Source organism: Corythoichthys intestinalis, chromosome 6 (assembly GCF_030265065.1).
Source record: "Corythoichthys intestinalis isolate RoL2023-P3 chromosome 6, ASM3026506v1, whole genome shotgun sequence".
In the NCBI taxonomy this organism is placed as follows: Eukaryota; Metazoa; Chordata; class Actinopteri; order Syngnathiformes; family Syngnathidae; genus Corythoichthys; species Corythoichthys intestinalis.
This window is the reverse complement of record NC_080400.1, coordinates 1572492-1589997: the sequence shown is the minus strand read 5'-3', so window position 1 is coordinate 1589997 and position 17506 is coordinate 1572492. Positions and strand designations below refer to the sequence as shown.

At 38.8% G+C, this 17506-nt stretch overlaps 1 protein-coding gene across 2 annotated transcripts in view; it reads left to right on the top strand.

The window, feature by feature from the left end:
- The first annotated feature begins 580 nt into the window (after nt 1-580).
- The window catches only part of postnb (periostin, osteoblast specific factor b), a 49837-nt gene continuing 32911 nt past the window's right edge, over nt 581-17506 (top strand). For both annotated transcript variants that reach the window (XM_057839947.1, XM_057839946.1), the window contains exons 1-2: nt 581-732; nt 3480-3578. In XM_057839947.1, coding sequence (XP_057695930.1) covers nt 605-732; nt 3480-3578 — 227 coding nt within the window. In that variant the 5' untranslated portion in view covers nt 581-604. The remainder of the gene's footprint in view (nt 733-3479; nt 3579-17506) is intronic.

Sequence of the window (17506 nt, the reverse complement as noted above, 5' to 3'; positions counted from 1 at the left end):
CAAACAAAATATAAAATATTTATGTTCAAGTTACCAGTTCCAGATTTTTACTCCGTCATTTTTCTCATGTTAAATTTTGGCTCAATGTTTAAGAAACACTGACCTCGTACCACCTCGCGTTGATGAACATGCAGCGCTTGTGACCACTAGGTGGCACAAAAACAACACAATCTGCAAATTAAACTGTGGCCTGGTTGCATTTCTTGATAGTTTAAGAGTCCAAATGGGCAGGGAATTATTATGTGTAAGTGCCATTAACGGGGAAAGACGCCCAAAAATGTGAAATACTGAAATGCATTGGATGTTTATCCGTCAATAAGATAAAAAAAAAAAAAAAAATGAATTACAATTCTGAGACACTATTAGGCAAACCTGTGCCATGAATTTGCCTTAAAACTGATTCAAAGTAAGCAAATTGTTCATGAAAAATAACTATATTTTGAAGTTGCTGACCTTGCGTGAGAGTTTCCCGCTGGTACTTGTGTGTGATGTTGTCATCGTGGTGGAGCGGGAGGTGAGCGGGGGCGGCCGTATATAAACTCCTGCTCGGAGTGAAGTCCTCATCACTTTGTGTTTGGAAGGGGTACGAGCCATCAAGTCAAGGATGAAGCTCCTCTTTGCAGCCACCTTTGCACTCTTTGTGCTCTCATCCTTGCTGGACGGGGCGCAATCGTCCTACTCGGCCTACGACAAGATTGTGGCGCACAGCCGCATCCGGGCCAGGGACCAAGGGTAAGAAATATACATACATAAAAAAAACATGTTAATAAATTTGAATCATTTATTTCATATGACAGTCAGTGAGTACATGGATATTTATGAAATTCATGCATGCATTTCAGTGCTACAGATGTAAGTAAAATAAAAATTCATGTTCTGTGCTAATTAATTCTTCACTTACTGTTCCATTTGTTTCATTAATTGCTAGTAATGGTATTTTGGTAACACATTTGACAGTGGCTCCATAAGACTGTCATAAGACCATCATAATTATGACATGACACTGCCATGAGCGTTATTGAATGCTCATGACAGATGTCATTTTGAGTCATCCGACAAATGATCTCTCTTTTGAATAGATGTTAAAAAAAAAAAAAAATCTTAGCTGGACAGAAATGGAGTTAGTGAGATAATCTGCCGTATGACTCGTAATGACATCTGTCATAAGCATTCATTAATGCCCATGATAGTGTCATGTCATAATTATGATGATCTTATGACAGTCTTATGGGCCGCTGTCAAATGTTTAACACAAATACCATAACTAGCAAACAATGAAACAACTGGAACAGTAACTGAAGACATTATTAGTGCAAAACTAGGGCTGTCAAGTGATTCAAATTTTTAGTCGAGTTAATTACAGCTTAAAAATGAATTAATCGTAATTAATTGCAATTCAAACCATCTATAAAATATGCCATATTTTTCTGTAAATTATTGTTGGAATGGAAAGATAAGACACAAGATGAATATATATACATTCAACATACGGTACATAAGTACTGTATTTGTTTATTATAACAATAAATCAACAAGATGGCATTAATATTATTAACATTCTCTTAAAGCGATCCATGGATAGAAAGACTTGTATTTCTTAAAAGATAAATGTTAGTACAAGTTATAGAATATTAAAACCCCTATTAATGTTTTCGTTTTATTGAAATTTGTAAAACTTTCAATCAGAAAATGAACTAGTAGCTCACCATTGTTGATGTAAATAATTACACCATGTTCACTCATGGTACTAACCTATAAAATCAGTTGGACCCAAGCGCCAGCAGAGCCAAACACCAAAAAACAAGTAACAAGCGGACAGTACACTATACTGTCATTTTAGTCTGTTTGAGCGGGGCATGTGCGTTAATTGCGTCAAATATTTTAACGTGATTCATTAAAAAAAGTAATTACCGCCCGTTAACGCGATAATTTCGACAGCCCTAAAAACATGGAATTTTGATTTGATTTGATATGTCACCGTTTCGGTATATTGTCACACCCTAGTTGAGAGACGACTAATAATAGTTCAGTCACTGAGCAGTTATATTTTATTCTGTGTACAGTTCATCGATACAATAAATTTGAATCCCACTTTTGTAATTTAACAACTAGTTTTGCACGATATGAAACTTTTTTTTTTTTTTTTTTTATAATTTGACCTTAGAGTTTAATTGCGAATGAATAAAAATGCAAATAATGTATGACATACTAAGAGTGAAGTCACAGAATGAATTCAAGTCAATCTGAAGTTAGTTTCGTTTATACTTACAGTATGTGTATGGTGTTTTAATTACGCTTAAAAATTAATTAATTGTAATTAATCGCATTTCAAACCATCTATAAAATATGCCATATTTTCCTGTGAATTATTGTTGGAATGGGAAGATAAGACACAAGATGGATATATACATTCAACATACGGTACATAAGGACTGTATTTGTTTATTATAACAATAAATCAACAAGATGGCATTAACATTATTAACATTCTGTTAAAGTGATCCATGGATAGAAAGACTTGTAGTTCTTAAAAGATAAATGTTAGTACAAGTTAAAGAAATTTTATATTAAAAGCCCTCAATGTTTTAATAAAATTTGTAAAATTTTCAATCAAAAAATAAACAAGAAGCCCGCCATTGTTGATGTCAATAATTACACAATGCTCATGGTCCATAAAATCAGTCGCACAGAGGGAGACAAAAAACACAAGTAACAAGTGGACATGAAACTGCTGTCATTTTAATCTGTTTGAGAGGGGCATATGCGTTAATTGTGTCAAATATTTTAACGTGATTAATTTAAAAAATTAATTACCGCCAGTTAACGCGATAATTTTGACAGCCCTAGATTAAAATTTTTTAATCGAGTTAATTACAGCTTTATAATTAATTAATCTTAATTAATCGCAATTTAAACCATCTATAAAATATGCCATATTTTTCTGTAAATTATTGTTGGAATGGAAAGATAAGCCACAAGACGGATGTATACATTCAACATACGGTACATAAGTACTGTATTTGTTTATTATAACAATAAATCAACAAGATGGCATTAACATTAATAACATTCTGTTAAAGCGATCCATGGATAGAAAGACTTGTAATTCTTAAAAGATAAATCTTAGTACAAGTTATAGAAATTTTATATTAAAACCCCTCTTAATGTTTTCGTTTTAATAAAATGTGTAAAATTTTCAATCAAAAAATAAACAAGAAGCCCGCCATTGTTGATGTCAATAATTACACAATGCTCATGGATGCTGAAGCCCATAAAATCAGTCGCACCTACACGCCAGCAGAGGGCGACAAAACTCCAAAAAACATTGCACTGTGCTGTCATTTTAATCTGTTTGAGCGGGGCATGTGCGTTAATTGCATCAAATATTTTAACGCGATTCATTTAAAAAATGAATTACCGCCCGTTAACGCGATAATTTTGACAGACCTAGTTTTAACTGATATTTCTATCCACTTCAGGCCCAATGTCTGCGCTTTGCAGCAAGTCATGGGGACCAGGAAGAAGTACTTCAGCACTTGTCGCAATTGGTACCAAGGCTCCATCTGCGGAAAGAAAGCGTGAGTAGTTTAGCTTCTTGTACTAACTATTACAACACATACTCTGTGAAAACTATACTAGTACACATAGTACATACATTCCAAAAGTATTGGCATTCCTGCAATTCTGTCAGATAATGCTCAATTTCTCTGAGAAAATGATTGCAATTGCAAATCATTTGATAGTAATATTTTGCTTGCAATGAAAAACCACAAAAGAGAATGGAAAAAAATCTATGGCCAACTGCTCCAGGTCTCTGAGATTTGAAGGGTGCCATTTTCAGATCTCTCAGGTCTGGCCACTTTAGAAGTCTCCAGTGCTTTCTCTCAAAGCATTTTCTAGTGCTTTTGGGTCATTGTCCTGCTGGAAGACCCATGACCTCTGAGGGAGACCCAGTTTTCTCACTCCGGGCCCTACATTATGCTGCAAAATCTGTCAGTAGTCTTCAGACTTTATAATGCCATGCACACGGTCAAGCAGTCCAGTGCCAGAGACAGCAAAACAACCCCGAAACATCAGGGAACCTCTGTGTCAAGTTCAAAAATAGACCCTTAGGTAGACATTTGTAAAATTACCCAAAAATAAGGAGAGAAGACACTCAGTTTTCTTGGGCAAGGAGAGCAAAGAGGGACTAAGACAGAGGAATGCTAGATTACCCTGTCTAGTCACCAAAATTGATCTAAGGAAAAACCCTCCTTGCTCTCTTTATTTAGGGGTTTGTCCTAACACAGAAAGGGTGCCACCCTGAAGGCAGGGGGGAAGCAAGCTGGAGACACCCATGTGATTTTGGTTGGCTTTGTGTGAGCATGTAGGTGGAACTAACTAAATACACGTGTGTAAGCAAGGGCACAGGTAAAGACGTCAAAATGACCCAGACACTTCAGTTATGCAACGCTGCGGCCATAGAAGATGTCCTCGAATGGAAAATTGTCCTCGAAAGTCCAGACGAAAGTCTAGACGTCAGGTGCTGAAGACGTCCCGGAAGGTCTAGTTACGCAATGATGCGGCCATGAAGCAAGGCGGTTGTCATCCCGACCCTTTTTAACACTTTGTAATACTTAAACATTATACCTAGTATAGCAAGCAATAATCATTTACTGGTTATATCAAATAAGAAAAAACAGGGGAATATGTATTATGTATGGTATATATGAGCACAAGCAAATATTCAATCAATCAAGCAAATATTCAATAAATTAAGCAAATATTCAATCAACCCTCGATAATTACCTCAACAGTCTGCTATGTTCGACTGTGGGGACCATGTTCTTTACTTTGAAGTCCTCGTTTGTTACACCAACTTTATGTTGGTGCCTTTTCCCCAAAAAACTCTACTTTTGTGTCATCTGACCAGACATTTTGGCTTTCTAAGGTAAGTTTTGGCAAACTCCAGCCTGGATTTTTTATGTCTCTGGGTCAGAAGTGGGGTCTTCCTGGGTATCCTACTCTTTTCATTCAGACGCCGATGGATAGTATGGGTTGACACTGTTGTACCCTCGGACTGCAGGACAATCAATCAATCAATCAAATTTATTTATATAGCCCTTTACAAAACCCGAAAGGCCCCCAAAGTGCTTTACAACAAAACATGGCTCAAGATAAATAAAAGGCAGGAAAATATTATACAATGACATTTTACAAAATAAAATAAAACAAAGAGCGCATCGCAATAAAATTCCAGCAAGTAAAACAATAAAACCGATAAAATCGAGAAAAAAAAAAAAAAACATTAAAAAAGCCCTTAAGCTAATAAAACCAGGCTATCCTAATCTTTGTAAAAGGCGAGTCTAAAAAGGTGTGTTTTTAGCCGAGACTTAAAAAGACCTACATCCGTGGTGGTGCGGATTTCGGGGGGAAGGCTGTTCCACAGCCTGGGGGCAGCAACCGCAAAGGATCGGTCCCCCCACTGTTTAAGGTTTGACCTTGGAACATCTAAAAGAAGCTGGCCGGTCGAGCGAAGAGTCCTGCCAGAGTTACGAAAAGTTAAAATGAAAGGACAGCTTGAACTTGTTTGCATGTTAGTTGAGGTTCTTTATCCACCATTTGCACAATCTTTTGTTGAAATCTCTGGTCAATTTTTCTTTTCCGTCCGCATACACACTTTTCCGCTTTACACTTATTGATGATACTGCGCACGGTAGACACAGGAACATTCAGGTCTTTGGAGATGGCCTTGAGAGGGCCCGTGCTTCCTCACCATTTTGCTTCTCGAGTCCTCAGACAGGTCTTTGGTCTTCTGTCTTTTCTCCATGCTCAATGTGGTACACACAAGGACACAGGACAGAGGTTGAGTCAACTTTAATCCATTTTAACTGGCTGCAAGTTTGATTTAGTGATTGCCGTCACCTGTTATGTGCCACAGGTGCTGTTAATCACACAAATTAGAGAAGCACCACATGATTTTTCAAAGGGTGCCAATACTTTTGTCCGGCCCATTTTTGGAGTTTTGTGTCAAATGATAAGGATATAATTTTTTTTTTTCATTCTCTTTTACTATTTTATATTGCAAGCAAAATAAATGAAGATATTACTACCAAAGCATTTGTAATTGCAATCATTTTCAGGGAGAAATTGAGCATTATCTGACAGAATTGCAGGGGTGCCAATACTTTTGGCCAGCAGTGTACATCTATACATACTGTACATATATATACATCCATACATTTATATATTATCCACACCTAACTTAACATAAAATACTTGCCCACCAATACACTATACTCGACAATGGCCAATTTAAACATTAAATATTGAAAACATAATCCAAAACTCAGTGACAAGTAGCGAGCGAGCGAGGATTTGGCAAGCGACCATCATCTTGCATAACAAGACAGCCAAGTGTTTATGATGAAGCCATCATGTGGAGTACTGGAACTCAAACAAGCACGGAGGGCACGAAAAGTGTCGGTGACGGACGAGCGGGGTTCAACAGAGAAAGCGATGACCAAAAAAAACATGGCTCTCGCCCATGTTTGAACACAAAAGCGCTGAGGAGCCAGAATCGGCGAGCGAGAAGGAGTAAACGGCGGGCTTTTCCATTCATAAATGGAGTCAGCAGTTCAGAACCACATCCTGGAGTCGGCGGTTGACCACAGGGACACTCGCGCTCCAAAACTTTTTTTTTTTAATGTAAAGACTACAAAGAGTTTCAGATCTAGTTAAATAGAGTAAAAACGTTTTATCGTGAAGTCATCTAACAAATGGAAAATGTCTTATTCACCAGAAAAAAAGAGATTCTCCATGTACATTAGGGTTGGGAACCTCCAGGTAGCTCACGATACGATACGATTTGCAATACAAGACTCATGATTACGACAATTATCAACACACGTGTGTGAAAATATGTCTACGATATTCTACAATACAACTAATAAATAGAAAATCAAGCAGTTCTCATCCTTCTGTCTTGAATTGAAATGAGTTTATCACTATTAGATGTCCAATCCGTTTGAAGTGGGACGGATGGCCGCCAATGAACCCCAAACAGATTGGACATTTATGGCCGTGAATGGCAGCCAGTGAGTTCATTTTGGGGCAATGTAGTTCATTTCCTGTTGATTTTTTTGGTCACGTCCTGTAGATTTTGGACATTTCTAGGTCACTTCTTGTTCAGTAATGCCAAATCAACAGGAAATGACCCAGAAAACGCCCCAAAATCAACATGAAGTAACTGAAAATAAACAGCAAGCGACCTGAAAGGCCCAAGTTAAAGTCATTGGTTGCCAATGACCGCCATAAATGTCCAGTTTGTTTGAAGTGGGCATTTTCAGGGCAATTATGTGCCACTTCCTGTTGATTTTGGGTTACTGAAGAGGAAAGTGATCCATAAATGCTCCAAAATCAACAGGAATTGACTAAAAATCAACAGCAAATGACCTGAAATTCCCAATTATTAAGCTTATTGGTTGCCATTGCGGCAGGGCCGAAAACCAAAACTGGTATTTGCCATGTGGCAAAATGGATTTTGCCATTTGGCATTCCTATGCATGTTTTGCCATGTGGCAAAATTGATTTTGCCATGTGGCATTTTTTTTGCCATGTGGCAAAATTGATTTTGCCAGGTGGCATTTTTTTTGCCATGTGGCGAAATGGATTTTGCCATGTGGCTTTTTTTTTTTTTTTTTGCCGTGTAGCAAAATAGATTTTGCCATGTGGCAAAAAAAAAGTCATGTGACAAAATGGATTTGCCATGTGGCATTGTTTTGCCATGCGGCAATATGGATTTTGCCATGTAGCATTTTTTTTACCATGTGGATTTTTTTTTTTGCCATGTGGCATTTTTTTTTTTTTTTTGCAATGTGGCAAAATTGATTTTGATTAATAATCAATGTCAATGCAATGGAAAATTTGGACATGCATAGCCATCAATGGTATGGACGTGCATGGCCTAAAAAACTGCCATATACCCCAAAAAATGCCATATGCCCCGCCCCCCCCCCCCCCAAAGAATGGCACAAACCAAAATCCATATTGCCACCCCCCCCCCCCCCCCCCAAAAATGCCATATGTCAAAATCCATTTTGCCACATGGCAAAAAAAAATGTCACATGGCAAAATCCAGTTTGCCACATGGCAAATACCACTTTTGGTTCCCGCTGTCTCTCTGCTATTTAACGCCATAGAAGTCCAATTCGTTTAAAGTGGGCTTTTTCAGGGCATTTCTGGGCCCCTTCCTGTCAGTTGTGGGTTACTGAACAGGAAGTGACTCGGTGACCCTGTTGATTTTCAGTTACTAAACAGGAAGTGACCTGTAAATGTCCCGAAATCAACAGGAAATGACTCAGAAATGCACAAAAGCAACAGGAAGTGACTGCAAACCAACAGCAAATGACCTGAAATGCCCCATAAATAAACTCATTGGTCCAATTCATTGGAAGTGGGCATTTTGAGAGCATTTCTGGGCCACTCCCTGTTGATTTTGCGTTACTGAACATGAAGTGGCCCCGAGTTAAACAGGAAGTGACTTAAAATGAACAGCAAATGACCTGATATGACCCATAATTAAACTCATTGGTCCAATATGTTGGAAGTGAGCATTTTGAGGTTATATCTGGGCCACTTCATGTTGATTTTGGGTTACTGAACAGGAAGTGACCTGTAAATGCCCCAAAATCGACAGAAAAGTGACACAGAAATGTCCCAAAATCGACACAAAAGTGACATAAAAATGCCCCAAAATCGACACAAAAGTGACACAAAAATGCCCCAAAATCGACAGCAAATGACCTGAAATGCCCCATAAATAAACTCATTGGTCAAATTCATTGGAAGTGGGCATTTTGAGAGCATTTCTGGGCCACTCCCTGTTGATTTTGCGCTACTGAACAAGAAGTGGCCCCAAATCGACAAGGAAGTGACACAGAAATGTCCCAAAATCGACAGAAAAGTGACCCAGAAATTTCCGAAAATCGACAGAAAACTGACACAAAAATGCCCCAAGATCGACACAAAAGTGACATAAAAATGCCCCAAAATCGACGCAAAAGTGACACAAAAATGCCCCAAAATCGATACAAAAGTGACACAAAAATGCCCCAAAATTGACAGAAAAGTGACACAGAATCAAGAGCAAATGACCTGAAATGCCCCCTTATTAAACTCATTGTTTGCCATTGACTGCCATAGATGTCCAATCCGTTTGAAGTAGGAGGGATGGCAGTTGATGCGCTGCCACCCTCCCACTTGAAACGCATTGGGCCTTTACTAGTGATAAACTCAATTGAATTCACAGCAATAGGATGAAAAGAGCTTGTTTACCTCTCTTTTGGTCGTATAATAATAATTGTTATATCACCATATTGTGAGATCATCCTTAATCTATTGCAAAACGGATCGCATCGTGAGCTACCCAGAAGTTCCGACTCTTAGTTTATAGTGAGTTTGCCTTAAAACATGTTTTTCCTAAACGAAGCTTTGTAAAAAGCGTCCAATTCAGCATCTTTTCTTCATCAGATGATTCAAGCATGCAGCATTCTTGACTCGTATTGTCCATTTACAAGAACAGGTGACTCGCATATGGAGCTTTTTTTTGTCTGATTTGTTTTGCAGCTTTCACGTGGAAACTTGTTTTTCTTCACATTTTGGGTTTGGATTGTTCTCCTGGACACAATGTGTTTTTGCTTTTTGTTCCTTTTATAAGGTTGCTGGGATACTGAGCCATGACCGTTTATATATAAGTATTGTATATATGTGAATATATACACTGTACATATAACAGCGGTGTTCTTGTGGCAAAGCACGCTTCCTCCAATGTTTGTAACAGCGGAAAAGCGGTTCAAATATGTTCAAATCTGTGGACGCAAGAGGTATAGCCTTATTTCCACCCAGCAGCTGCGCTTGATGATTTCACGTCTCTCATTGGGCCGCCCTTGGTGATTTACTGAAAATTAACTGCGTCTAAGACACGACCGTGTCAGCTGTTTGCGGAGTTTGAGCACGCACGCGAGCATCCATTAACTGGATCTTTTAAGAAATATAGACAGAGGCAGTGGTGAAAGTGGCTAGAATTTATTGCGGGCGCTTCCTGACATTCAGGTCGCAACGGAGACAGAATTTTTGGTGGGGGGCTATGGTGGTTCAAACCTCCTAAAACTACCGAAATGCAAAACCTCAAATTTAACTACTTAAGAACATTGGATGTACAATAAAACTGAAGCTAATGTAAACATTTACTTTTCTTTTTTCTTTTCCGATTTCTTTAGTAAAAACTATATAATATATTATTATAGAATTATTGTGTTGCATTGAATGAGGTGTGTATAAACTTTTGTAATTATAACTTACAGTATATGGTGAAAAACACTCAGGTGACTTGAAGTTCCGTTCTGAGACCCCCAATTTGGCCAAATTTCAAAATTGTCCGATATACAGTGGGGCAAATAAGTATTTAGTCAACCACCAATTGTGCACATTCTCCCACTTGAAAATATTAGAATGGCCTGTAATTGTCAACATGGTAAGCCTCAACCATGAGAGACAGAATGTGGGGAAAAAAAAACAGAAAATCACATTGTTTGATTTTTAAAGAATTTATTTCCAAATTAGAGTGGAAAATACGTATTTGGTCACCAACAAACAAGCAAGATTTCTGGCTGTCAAAGAGGTCTAACTTCTTCTAACGAGGTTTAACAAGGCTCCGTTCTAGGGCTGCAGCTATCGAATATTTTTGTAATCGGTGAAGAGCAATTATAAATATACATGAGAAAACAAGACATTTCATCTAATCTTGAACCATTTTCAGTCAATCAATGTCTTTATTTTCGATGTATATTGTTGAAAACAGCCAACAATTGCATCTCAGATGTAACTAGAACAAAAACAAAATTCACTGCTTAACTCAAAAAAACTTTTAGATCTTATTAAAAAAAAAAATATATATATATATATACATATATATATATATTATATATCTTACTAAAAATGCCGTTACGCTTGATAACACACATCACTTAAAAGTTAGGATTTTTTCCCACGTGTTTCAATTGAATTTCTATTTGTGTCAAGCCATTTTTAAGTTCTAGTTAAGTTTTAAGTAAGTCTAAACTGTAAGTCCTGATAGGATTTTGAGTTTTTGCAGTGTTCAAAATAAATGTATGGTACAGGCTGTATTGGAGCACATTAGGTACCTGTGCTACTTGGTGTTTTATCCAGCAATGACTACTGAGCTAAAATTAATAGTTAGCATTATTAAGTTTTTATTTTACACCCTCATCACTCCACAATGCTATGTTATGTTAAACCCTGTATGTAAGACATGTTAGCCACGCATCGACAGTGGTCATAATTAATAGAAACCTAGCCCTCCGCAGGGCTAACGTTACATGAGCCAGTAGTGACAGTAACGTTAATCTTATTTATTAGCGCTTAGCGCTCTTTTATTAGCACTTAGCGCTCTACTGCTTTAAGATGGCGGCTGTTTACTAACGCTGCCCAGACGCAGCCGAGTCTGTCATGCGCATCTAGTTCAACATACATGTGATCTCTATGAGACGCATCAGACGCTACCTGCTACCAACATAGCCTCGTGCGGGCTAGTATTTAGCAACGTCGGCGTCGTTTGTAGCGGCTGTCGGCTGCAGTAAGTTTTTTTTTTTTTTCCCTTCCTCCTCTCCGCACGTGACATCAGCGCGTTGTCCCGCATTAAAAGTAGTCCGAGCAAAACGTGATGCTTAGAGCTGTCAAAATAAACGATTACTCGAGGTGAATATAATTACTCGGATCAGTTTTTAAACTCGAGTTACTCGAGTTAGTCGAGTATTCGTTTCAGCTCTACTCCATTCGTTACCTGTATTAATGGTACCAGTTTTAACTCGCTATCGGTATAAAAGACACTTGTCCACAAACTCAGTCAGTCACACTCCAAACTCCAATATGGCCAAGACCAAAGAGCTATCGAAGCACACCGGAGACAAAATTGTAGACCTGCACCAGGCTGGGAAGACTGAATCTGCAATAGGTAAAACGTTTGGTGTAAAGAAATCAACTGTGGGAGCAATTATTAGAAAATGGAAGACATACAAGACCACTGATAATCTCCCTCGATCTCCATGCAAGATCTCACCCCTTGGCGTCAAAATGATAACAAGAACGGTGAGCAAAAATCCCACAACCACACGGGGGGACCTAGTAAATGACCTACAAAGAGCTGGGACCACAGTAACAAAGGCTACTATCAGTAACACAATGCACCGCCAGGGACTCAAATCCTTCACTGCCAGACGTGTCCCCCTGCTGGACAAAGTACACGTCCAGGCCTGTCTGCGGTTCGCTAGAGAGCATTTGGATGATCAAAAAGAGGACTGGGAGAAGATAGAACTTTTTGGGAGAAACACAGGTTCACGTGTTTGGAGGAGGAAGAATACTGAATTGCATCCAAAGAACACCATACCCACTGTGAAGCATTGGGGTGGAAACATCATGCTTTGGGGCTGTTTTTCTGCAAAGGGACCAGGACGACTGATCTGTGTAACGGAAAGAATGAATGGGGCCATGTATCAAGAGATTTTGAGTGAAAATCTCCTTCCGTCAGCAAGGGCATTGAAGATGGGTCTTTCAGCATGACAATAATCCCAAACACACAGCCAGGGCAACAAAGTAGTGGCTTCATAAGAAGCATTTCAAGGTCCTGGAGTGGCCTACCCAATCTCCTGATCTCAACCCCATAGAAAATCTGTGGAGGGAGTTGAAAGTCCGTGTTGCCTAACGACAGCCCAATAACATCACTGCTCTAGAGGAGATCTGCACAGAGGAATGGGCCAAAATACCAGCAACAGTGTGTGAAAAGCTTGTAAAGAGTTACAGAAAACGTTTGGCCTCCGTTATTGCCAACAAAGGGGACATAACAAAGTATTGAGATGAACGTTTGGTATTGACCAAATACTTATTTTCCACCATGATTTGAAAATAAATCGAACAATGTGATTTTGTGTTTTTTTTTTTCCACATTCTGTCTCTCGTGGTTGAGGTTTACCCATGTCGACAATTACAGGCCTCTCTAATATTTTCCAGTGGGAGAACTTGCACAAATAGTGGTTGACTAAATACTTATTTGCCCCATTGCATTTACAGACACATTTTTTTTCATTGTGACATAATTTGTTTAAAAGTTTAAAATATGCACGTGAATCATTTTTTTAAGTCTTTTTTTTTAACTAAATATTAGAGATCAATTAATGATTCTAAGCTAAAAATGACAGACATTTTGAATAATAAATGCCGTGCCGTTCCGTGGAATAAATAAATAATAAATATAGGTGGAAACAGATGACACTACACAACCACTGTATTATGCTTGTGGTTAACACTTGCGTTTGTAAATCAGACGTTTGTAGATGAGTTAAACCGGACGTTTGTAGATGAGTAGATGAGATGCGTGTGTGGCAGTCGTCTGGCAGTTTGTTTGTTTTTTTTTTTTTACATAGGGTTTTGACAGTTGCCTGCATATTTTTCGGGATCAAAGCACCGTATACCGCAACGGCGTTCCGGCCCCGAATCTTATACTGGAATTGCGTTCCGGACCGTCCCACTTTCACCCCTAAATTATCAGTCTTTGTTCGTTGTTTGTGAAGTTTTTTGCTTGTACGCTAAGTTCACTTACATCCTGTGCATCCCCTGGGGGCTTGGTCCCCCCCCCCACCTCCGTTCTCAAAACCTAGGGGCAACTCTTTGAGAAGACGAAAAATTTCATGTTTGCATTTATATGGTTCCGTCTCCATTCGAACAATGTCGCAATTCCGCATTAAAACGATGTAGTAGTCATGCCAGGCCCTAGGGGGCGGTGCAGATTTACAAGGCGACAGCAAATGATGCACTTTGACCTCCTCAGCCCGGAAGACAACATGCCCGCCCACTCCATGCAATGGCATTTTCTTTTTGTTCAAAAAGGCACAAAAATGGAAACATTCAAATTACAAACATTTAAATTAAAAAAATATTATAGAAACAGTAAATTAAAGCCGACTTTTCGCCATATTTGCTGTTTTTGATGTTTAGTAGCACCGCTGCGCACGCCCAATGTGACGTGTATGAGTGCTGACATTATCGGCGCGGTCCCGCACCGCGGGAGCTTTTGATGTGCATGTGGAGCAAGCCCCCGCAATCGAATTCTTTCACTTTGGAGGCAGGATTCCCAGGTTTGCGTCTTTGCCTTCCGTCTTTGCCGACACCATACGAACGCGAGGTCACTCCGCAACACAGTCATTGCTTCTTCGTGTCACAGAGTCGCCATGTAAACTGCCCCCTAGTGACGACCCTGGTTGCAACTCATCAAGAGGACACCTTTTCACTCAAGGGCGTAGGTTTGCATAGGGACGGTAGGGACATAACACTAGCAACTTTTCAAGATGCTCAAATTGTCCCCACCAACTTTTAAGCAACCTTATTTGCATTATATAATGAGTTCAGATTTATAGTTCATTTAGAGTGTCTTCCCATAAGTTTTAAGGATAGAATTGACTAGGGCTGCAGCTATCGATTATTTTAGTAGTCGATTAATCGATGAACTAGTTAGTTCGAATAATCAAGTAATCGGAAAAGGAACATGAAAAATTAAAATATCTGAGCTGAGCCTCAAACGGTATTAAAAATAAATAAATGAGGATATATGTACAAAAAAAGAACAATTGGCGAACTTACATGGCAAAAGTCCGCTAGCTTAAATGGTATAGAATGCTACCTTTTTTTCCAATGCTCTTAACAAATGGTCCAGACTCATATTCCCACAAAAAAAGGCTAAATATACATATAAACTAAATTACGAATGCATTAAAAAACATTAGCCCAAAGAAAAACTTAGCTTACGTTGGTCTTAACAGGGAGCAGTTGGATTCACCCATGTGAAATGAGGCAGACCAGAGGGCAATGTATCCACCCAAATCAATAAACTAAATGTAAACACTTTCAAAATAAAACATTACAACGGCACTTTAATTAAACGAATACTCGAGGCAACAAAATTTAATTTGAATATTTTTTTCTAATCGAATACTCGAGTTAATCGATTAATCGTTGCAGCACTAGAATTGACCCTATCACTATTAAGTGATTTACTTTCCTTATGTTCAAACTGCCGGTCAGTTTTTTTTTTTTTTTTTAAATCAAACGGACGTTTCATTGGCTGATGACTTGACCCTTTCCCCTCGCACACACACACAACCTCAGCCCCGACACAATTATAACATGCCGCCTCCTCCGCCCCTTCAAAGACGAGGAGTTGTTGTTGTTTTTTTCCCCCGTCAGCAACAGCCACTGTAAATAATGTAAAAAGACGTCAGTGTTGTGAAGGTGGGGGACACACCACTAATTTTGCTCCTGAAAATCTTAAAACAAATGTTTACTTTTGGCATACCTGGGTAATTAAGAGATTATTAACCAATTTGTATTTATTGTGTCTGTTAATATAATTTATGTTCAAATATTACAATTTAAATTTGCTAATAAAATCCAGACATTTATTCAGAAAGTTTTCAAAATGTTTCTTTAGTAGATTTTTAAAACAAAGGTTTGAATCAAACGGTGGATCACCTGAACCAATACATACAGTGCCTTGCAAAAGTATTCGGCCCCCTTGAACCTTGCAACCTTTCGCCACATTTCAGGCTTCAAACATAAAGATATGAAATGTAATTTTTTTTGTCAAGAATCAACAACAAGTGGGACACAATCGTGAAGTGGAACAACATTTATTGGATAATTTCAACTTTTTTAACAAATAAAAAACTGAAAAGTGGGGCGTGCAATATTATTCGGCCCCCTTGCGTTAATACTTTGTAGCTTGCAAAACAGCTCGAGCTCAGTGAGGTTGGATGGAGAGTGTTTGTGAACAGCAGTCTTCAGCTCTTTCCACAGATTCTCCATTGGATTCAGGTCTGGACTTTGACTTGGCCATTCTTAACACCTGGATACGTTTATTTTTTAACCATTCCATTGTAGATTTGGCTTTATGTTTTGGATCATTGTCCTGTTGGAAGATAAATCTCCGTCCCAGTCTCAGGTCTTGTGCAGATACCAACAGGTTTTCTTCCAGAATGTTCCTGTATTTGGCTGCATCCATCTTTCCGTCAATTTTAACCATCTTCCCTGTCCCTGCTGAAGAAAAGCAGGCCCAAACCATGATGCTGCCACCACCATGTTTGACAGTGAGGATGGTGTGTTCAGGGTGATGAGCTGTGTTGCTTTTACGCCAAACATATCGTTTTGCATTGTGGCCAAAAAGTTCAATTTTGGTTTCATCTGACCAGAGCACCTTCTTCCACATGTTTGGTGTGTCTCCCAGGTGGCTTGTGGCAAACTTTAAACGAGACTTTTTATGGATATCTTTGAGAAATGGCTTTCCTCTTGCCACTCTTCCATAAGGCCAGATTTGTGCAGTGTACGACTGATTGTTGTCCTATGGACAGACTCTCCCACCTCAGCTGTAGATCTCTGCAGTTCATCCAGACTGATCATGGGCCTCTTGGCTGCATCTCTGATCAGTTTTCTCCTTGTTTGAGAAGAAAGTTTGGAAGGACGGCCGGGTCTTGGTAGATTTGCAGTGGTCTGATGCTCCTTCCATTTCAATATGATGGCTTGCACAGTGCTCCTTGAGATGTTTAAAGCTTGGGAAATCTTTTTGTATCCAAATCCGGCTTTAAATATACGGAGACTTGATTACACACAGGTGGATTCTATTTATCATTATCGGTCATTTAGGACAACATTGGATCATTCAGAGATCCTCACTGAACTTCTGGAGTGAGTTTGCTGCACTGAAAGTAAAGGGGCCGAATAATATTGCACGCCCCACTTTTCAGTTTTTTATTTGTTAAAAAAGTTTAAATTATCCAGTAAATGTTGTTCCACTTCACGATTGTGTCCCACTTGTTGTTGATTCTTGACAAAAAAAATTAAATTTCATATCTTTATGTTTGAAGCCTGAAATGTGGCGAAAGGTTGCAAGATTCAAGGGGGCCAAATACTTTTGCAAGGCACTGTATGCACTGCAAAAACACACCTTCTTAAAACTAGTTAAATTCTCTTGGTTTCAGTGTAAATCTACTAGAAATAAGTGAATAAGTGACTGCCAGTGCTTCAAGAAAATTTTACTCTCTTAGATTTCTTGAAACTAGTCTCTAAGTAAATGTAACACATTACTACTGACCTTTGGTTGGGACACGGGAACAGAACTGATAAACGAAGGAACTTTGTTTTAATATGTTGTGTCTTACAGCAGGACAAGTAATTCTTCTAATCCACTGCTTTTGTACAATTTCTGAAGAGACAGCAATTTCTACTCAGCCATGCCATAAAACCACAATACTTTCAGTCAGTATGAGTAAATTTCCATAGAAGCGACCATAAAAGGGTCTTTGTGCTGACCCAAAAAGTTCTCAAATCCTAAGTTACTCACTCGGCATTTCTTCATGCCAGAATGAGGTTAACCGAATGCCGAGCGGCGAGCGAACTGATTGTG